Source organism: Pithys albifrons, chromosome 22 (genome assembly GCF_047495875.1).
Source record: "Pithys albifrons albifrons isolate INPA30051 chromosome 22, PitAlb_v1, whole genome shotgun sequence".
Lineage (NCBI taxonomy): Eukaryota > Metazoa > Chordata > Aves > Passeriformes > Thamnophilidae > Pithys > Pithys albifrons.
The window spans coordinates 1,461,125-1,467,165 of NC_092479.1; the positions used below are offsets into that span (position 1 = coordinate 1,461,125).

The 6,041-nt window shown below is 59.2% G+C and overlaps 1 protein-coding gene across 4 annotated transcripts; it reads right to left on the minus strand.

The window, feature by feature from the left end:
* Positions 1-1,019: 1,019 nt before the first annotated feature.
* Positions 1,020-5,564, minus strand: NOP10 (NOP10 ribonucleoprotein). 4 transcript variants are annotated; one of them, XM_071575877.1, is made up of 4 exons: positions 5,487-5,564; positions 4,916-5,120; positions 3,931-4,855; positions 1,020-1,245 (listed from the first exon to the last, which is right to left on the minus strand). In XM_071575877.1, exons 1-2 carry the CDS (start codon positions 5,538-5,540, stop codon positions 4,980-4,982), a joined length of 195 nt encoding a protein of 64 aa, XP_071431978.1. In that variant the 5' UTR covers positions 5,541-5,564; the 3' UTR covers positions 1,020-1,245; positions 3,931-4,855; positions 4,916-4,979. The 4 variants fall into 4 exon arrangements, with proteins under 4 accessions (XP_071431978.1, XP_071431977.1, XP_071431975.1 ...); XM_071575876.1 differs by having other exon boundaries at positions 3,931-4,876; XM_071575874.1 differs by lacking the exon at positions 5,487-5,564 and adding exons at positions 1,906-2,092; positions 2,541-2,692 and having other exon boundaries at positions 3,931-4,970.
* Between the last annotated feature and the right edge of the window lie 477 nt (positions 5,565-6,041).

Genomic DNA, 6,041 nt, shown 5'->3' on the forward strand with positions numbered 1-6,041 from the left:
AATTGTCCCCCATGCCCTGCAGTGTCAGTGTCCCCTGGGCAGTGCAGTGTCACAGTGTCCCCAGGGCCCTGCAATGTCAGTGTCCCCTGGTTCTCTCAGTGTCACAGTGTCCCCTGGTTCTCTCAGTGTCACAGTGTCCCCTGGGCCCTGCAGTGTCAAAGTGTCCCCTGGTTCTCTCAGTGTCACAGTGTCCCCTGGTTCTCTCAGTGTCCCCAGGGCCCTGCAGTGTCAATCTGTTCCCTGGTTCTCTCAGTGTCACAGTGTCCGGTGGATCCTGCAGTGTCACAGTGTCACCTGGTTCTCTCAGTGTCAGTGTCCCAGGGCCCTGCAATGTCACAGTGTCCCCTGGTTCTCTCAGTGTCAGTGTCCCTTGGTTCTCTCAGTATCACAGTGTCCCCTGGGCCCTGCAGTGTCACAAGAAAGAGGACCTTCTCCCAGAGGCTGGCTGGGCACTGAACAGGGTCCCCAGGCCCCACTAACACCTCAAGGGGTTCTCTGAGACCCCCTAAAGCCCCTCTCAGCCCCTCCTCCCCCATAGTCCCCCATCTGCAGGAGTTGCTGTGAGACCCCACGGACAGGGGGTGGTCTGGAGAGTGCACCTGGAGCTGTTGCTGAGGTACATGGGGGGTGCGAGAGGGTCCAGACGGTGGGGGGCACACTAGGAAGGGTTTCCTGGGACCTTCCTCGGAGAAGTGACACCCACCCCAAATTCACCCCAACTGCCCCCCTGGGTTGAGGGAACCCCCAAGGGTGATGGGAAACCCCACCCAGTCACTGCTGGGTGGGCTGGGAGAGGGTCCAGAAGGGGAGAGAAGACCCAAAAGAGGTTCCTGGGACTCCCCAAAGACCTCCAAGGTGATGGGACTCCCCTCAAATTCACCTCAACACCTCCCCAGTATTATATAAATAAATAAATTCTCTAGCTTTTTAAAAAATTTTCCCGTTTTTTTCACTTCTTTTCCCCCCTTCTCCGCCTTCCGCAACACCCCTCCTCAAGTCCCCTCTGGAATTTGGGCCGATTTCCTGCGATTTTAGGGCCTTTTTAATGGTTGAAATGGAGGTTCAATGGAAGGGGGCGGGGTTCGAGCAGAAAGGGGAGGGGTTTCCAGGAAGGGGGCGGGGTCAGCGCCCCGGGCGGGGCCCCGGGCCGGGGGTCCCTCGAGGAGGGGCTGGAGGGCAGCGGAGAAGCTGAGCAGGGTCTGTCCCAGGGCCCGGGTGAAGGTCGTGAGGAGTCGCAGCAGCTCCCTGGGAGGGACAGGGGGGTCAGGCTGGGACCCCCAAACCCTCTCAAGGATCCCCCAAATGCGAGATCACCCCCCAGGGACCCTCAAACCCTCTCATGGACCTCCCAAATCCGAGGCCACCCTCCCAGGGACCCCCTAAGGCCCCCAAGGACCCCTAAATTCGTATCAGCCCCTTGGAGATCTCCCCCCCCCCCCCCTAAAACCCAGGACCCCCCCCAGGGTCATGAGGAGCCACAGCAGCTCCCTGGGGGGGGTTGGGGGAGCTGGGACCACCAGTGAGCCTCAAATCCCCCCTGGAAACTCCCAGATCTGACATGATCACCCCCAGGGACCCCCAAAGGCCATAAGAGACCCCTGAACCAGTGGGGACCCTGGGATTTGGGGGGGATTTGGGATTTTGAGAGGACTGTGAGGGGACTTGGGATGATTTGGGGGGGGATTTGGAGGAGGATTTGGGGGGGAATTGTGGAGAATTTGGGGGAATTTGGGGAGAATTTGGGGGGATTTGGGGGAGGATTTTGGGAGGATGTGGAGGGATTTGGGGAGGATGTGGGGGGATTTGGGGAGGATGTGGGGGGATTTGGGGAGGATGTGGGGGGATTTGGGGAGGATTTGGGGGAATTTGGGGAGGATTTGAGGCATCTCTGGGGGTCTCCCCTACCTGAGCAGACTCTCAGGGCCCACCCCCCCAGGTCCCAGCAGACTCCCCGGATTTGGGCCGAGAGCCGGAGTCGCACCCCGAGGGGGTCTCGAGGGTCCCCTTTGGCCAGTGCCAGGGTCAGTCGGGCCACCTCAGGGGGTCCCTGCGACCCCCCCCCCAAATCCCAGCACTGGGGGGACCCCCCGGCCTGTGGGAAAAGGGGGGGGTCAGGGGTGGACTCAGGGGGGATTTGAGGAATTAGTGGGGTCAGGGAGATTTATGGGGGGATATTTGGGAGGGTCTGGGGAGGCATTTGGGGGGATTTCGGGGGTGTTGGTGGGTCTCAGGAGGGTTTATAGGGCTTGGGGTGGCATTTGGAAGATTTGAGGGGGGCTTTAGGGCAATTTAGGGGGGTTAAGGGGATTTAGGGTGATTTTAAGGGGTTTTAAGTGGTTTTAGGTATTTTAGGCCCCCGAGGGTTCTGCAGGGATTTAAGGGGGTGTTGGGGTGAAATTAAGGGAGATTTTGGGGGGTTTAGGCAGGTTTGGGGGTTGTTAAAGGGGTTTTAGGAGGATTTAAGGGGTTTAGGGGAATTTTAAGGGGTTTGAAGCATTTTTAGGTATTTTAAGCACCCCCGGGGGGGTTTGGGGTCTAACCTGGTGGGGGTCCCACTTTTCCCCCCTCCCCAGCGCCACGAGGGGGGTGTGTGGGGGGGCAGGACCCCAAAAAATGCCTCGTCCTCCAGGATCGTCCCATCCTCGGCCAGCACGAGGGCCACGGGGGGGGGCAGGGCCAGCTCGGAACCCACCTGAGGGCGGAGGGGATTTGGGGGGGTCCCAGGGGTCATTCTGGGGTCACGGGGGGGGGGGGGGGGGGGGCAGGGCCAGCTCAGAACCCACCTGAGGGCGGAGGGGATCTGGGGGGTCCCAGGGGTCATTCTGGGGTCAGGGGGGGAAAGGTCTGGGGAGGATCTGGGGAATAATAAGGGAGATTTGGGGGATCCCAGGGAGATTTTGGGGGAATTTGGGGATCCCAGAGAGGATTGGGTGAGGGCTTGGGGGATCCCAGGGGGAAGTCAGGGGGATTTTGGGGGAAATTTGGGCGTCCCGAGGGTCATTTGGGCATCCCAGGGTGGGGGTGGGGGGTATTGGGGGGTGGAGGATAATAGGGGAGATTTGGGGGGATTTTGGGGGTCCCAAGGAGTATTTTGGGGGGATTTGGGAGGTCCTGGGGGGACTTAGGGTTCCAGGTGCAATCTGGGGGTAATTTGGGGTTCCCGGGGGCAATTTGGGGGCAGTTTGGGGGTCCCGGGCAACGCCCCCCTCACCTGCTCCCGCAGCTCCCCCAAAGTCGCTGCCAGGACCCCCTGAGGCCGCCTCTCCCCCCCCGAGCTGACCCAGAAGGGGCGGGCAGGGGGGTCGGGGGGGTCGGGGAGCCCCAAACCCACCGGGACACGGCCCTGAGGGAGGGGGTCCTGCCTAAAGAACCCCCCCAAAACGCACCCCGGGACACCCCAAACCTTCCCCAACCTCCCGTCGGACCCTCCCCAATGCCCCCGGGACCCCTCAAACCTCCCCCAACCCCTCCTCGGGCCCTCCCCTCCCCCCCCAACCCCCCAGGACTCCCAAACTTCATCCCAAAGAGCCCCCAAACTCCCCAAATCCCCTCCAACCAACCCCCCCGACCCCTCAAAATTCCCTTTTGCCCCAAAATGCCTCTTTTTGGGTCCAATTTTTCCTCTTTATGTCCTAAACTACCCCTTTTTGGGTCCAATTTCCCCCGATTTTGCTCCAAACTGCCCCACTTTGCCCCAAACTGTTCCTTTTTGCCTAAAACTGGCCCTTTCTGTGTCCATTTTTTTCCTTCTTTTGCCCCAAATTGCCCCTTTTCTAGGTTTATTTCACTCCATTTTGGGTCATTTCACGTTTTAGTTCACCCCATTTTGGATCATTTTGCCCATTTTTGATTTCATTTCCCTTCATTCCACCCCATTTCAGGTTTGATTTCAGTTCATTTTGCTCCATTTTGTGTCATTTCAACATTTACCTTCTTCCAGTCTGGTCTCTTCAATGTTCATTTTGCTCCACTTTAGGTCATTTTTCCCAGTTTTCATTCATTTCTCCACTGTGGTGGCTCCTCTTCTTCCTCCCCCAGGGGGTATTTGGGGCTGGTTTGGTGGTATCTGGGGCTGGTTTGGGGTATTTGGGGCTGGTTTGGGGGTATCTGGGGCTGGTTTGGGGGTATCTGGGGCTGGTTTGGGGGTATCTGGGGTTGGTTTGGGGTATTTGGGGCTGGTTTGGGGTATCTGGGGCTGGTTTGGGGTATTTGGGGCTGGTTTGGGGGTATTTGGGGCTGGTTTGGGGTATTTGGGTCTGGTTTGGGGTATTTGGGGCTGGTTTGGGGTATTTGGGGCTGGTTTGGGGTATTTGGGGCTGGTTTGGGGGTATCTGGGGCTGGTTTGGGGGTATTTGGGGCTGGTTTGGGGGTATTTGGGGCTGGTTTGGGGTATTTGGGGCTGGTTTGGGGGTATCTGGGGCTGGTTTGGGGGTATTTGGGGCTGGTTTGGGGTATTTGGAGCTGGTTTGGGGGTATCTGGGGCTGGTTTGGGGGTATTTGGGGCTGGTTTGGGGTATTTGGGGCTGGTTTGGGGGTATTTGGGGCTGGTTTGGGGTATTTGGGGCTGGTTTGGGGTATTTGGGGCTGGTTTGGGGTATCTGGGGCTGGTTTGGGGTATTTGGGGCTGGTTTGGGGTATTTGGGGCTGGTTTGGGGTATTTGGGGCTGGTTTGGGGGTATCTGGGGCTGGTTTGGGGGTATTTGGGGCTGGTTTGGGGTATTTGGGGCTGGTTTGGGGTATTTGGGGCTGGTTTGGGGTATCTGGGGCTGGTTTGGGGTATTTGGGGCTGGTTTGGGGTATTTGGGGCTGGTTTGGGGTATTTGGGGCTGGTTTGGGGGTATCTGGGGCTGGTTTGGGGGTATTTGGGGCTGGTTTGGGGTATTTGGGGCTGGTTTGGGGTATCTGGGGCTGGTTTGGGGTATTTGGGGCTGGTTTGGGGGTATTTGGGGCTGGTTTGGGGTATCTGGGGCGGGTTCCCCTCAGAGGGGGGCTCTGCCCCGCTGGCTGGGCAGGATCCCGAAGCGCCGTTTCAGGGCCAGGCGGTGCCGCGAGAATTTGTCGTCGGGGGAGAATCGGGCGGGGTGGGCCGAGACCGTGGGGAGGCCCCCCGGGGACACCTTCTGGGGGGCAAAAGGGGGGTCAGGGACCCCAAAATATCCCCCCACCAAATGCCCAGAGAAACCACGACCCCAAAAAAGCCCAAAATAACAGCCCTGTTCGCGTCCAGCCCTCTCAAATCCCCCCAAATCCTCTTTACCCCTTTCCCCCACCTCAGGACCCTCAAATCCCCCCAACACCCCCCAAACCCCCTCTTCGCCCCTAAATCTCCCCCAAGACCCAACTCGAACCTCCAACCCCCCCACAGGACCCTCAAATTCCCTTTAACCCCCTTTTTTCCCTCCCCGGGACCCCCCAAATCACCCCAAATTCCCTTCCCTGACCCCCCATGCCCCCAGAAAGCCCCTCGAAATCCCCCCAAATTCCACCTTTAAGGTGTAAATTCGCTCTCCGCGCTCGTCCGTGTAGCACTGCAGGAACATGGCGGCGCCGGGAGAGTCGGGATCGGAAAGGGCGGGGCCTTCGGAGGGCGCGGGGCGGAATGGGCGGGGCTGGAGCGCGGGGGGTGATGGGAAATGTAGTCCGAGGGAAATTGGGGTGCAAAGGGGCCGTTTGGGCGGAAAAGGGGCATTTTTGGAACAAGCAGGGACTGGAACCCCCAAACTGGGTTCAAACCCCACCAAATTCTGCCTGGGACCCTCAGAACTGGTTCCGAGACCCCCCAAATTTGGACTGGGGACCCCAAACTGGGCCTGAGACCCCCAAATTTGGCCTAGAGACCCTCAAACTTGGCCTGGAACCCTCCATACTGGCTCTGAGACCCCCCAAAGTGGGCCTGGAACCCTCAAACCGGGCCTGAGACCCTCCAAAATGGGTATGAGAACCCCCAAACTGGGACTGGAGAGCCCCAAATTGGTCCTAAGACCCTCCAAACTGGTCTCGGGAGCTCCCAAACTGGGACTGGGGACCCCCAAACTGGGACA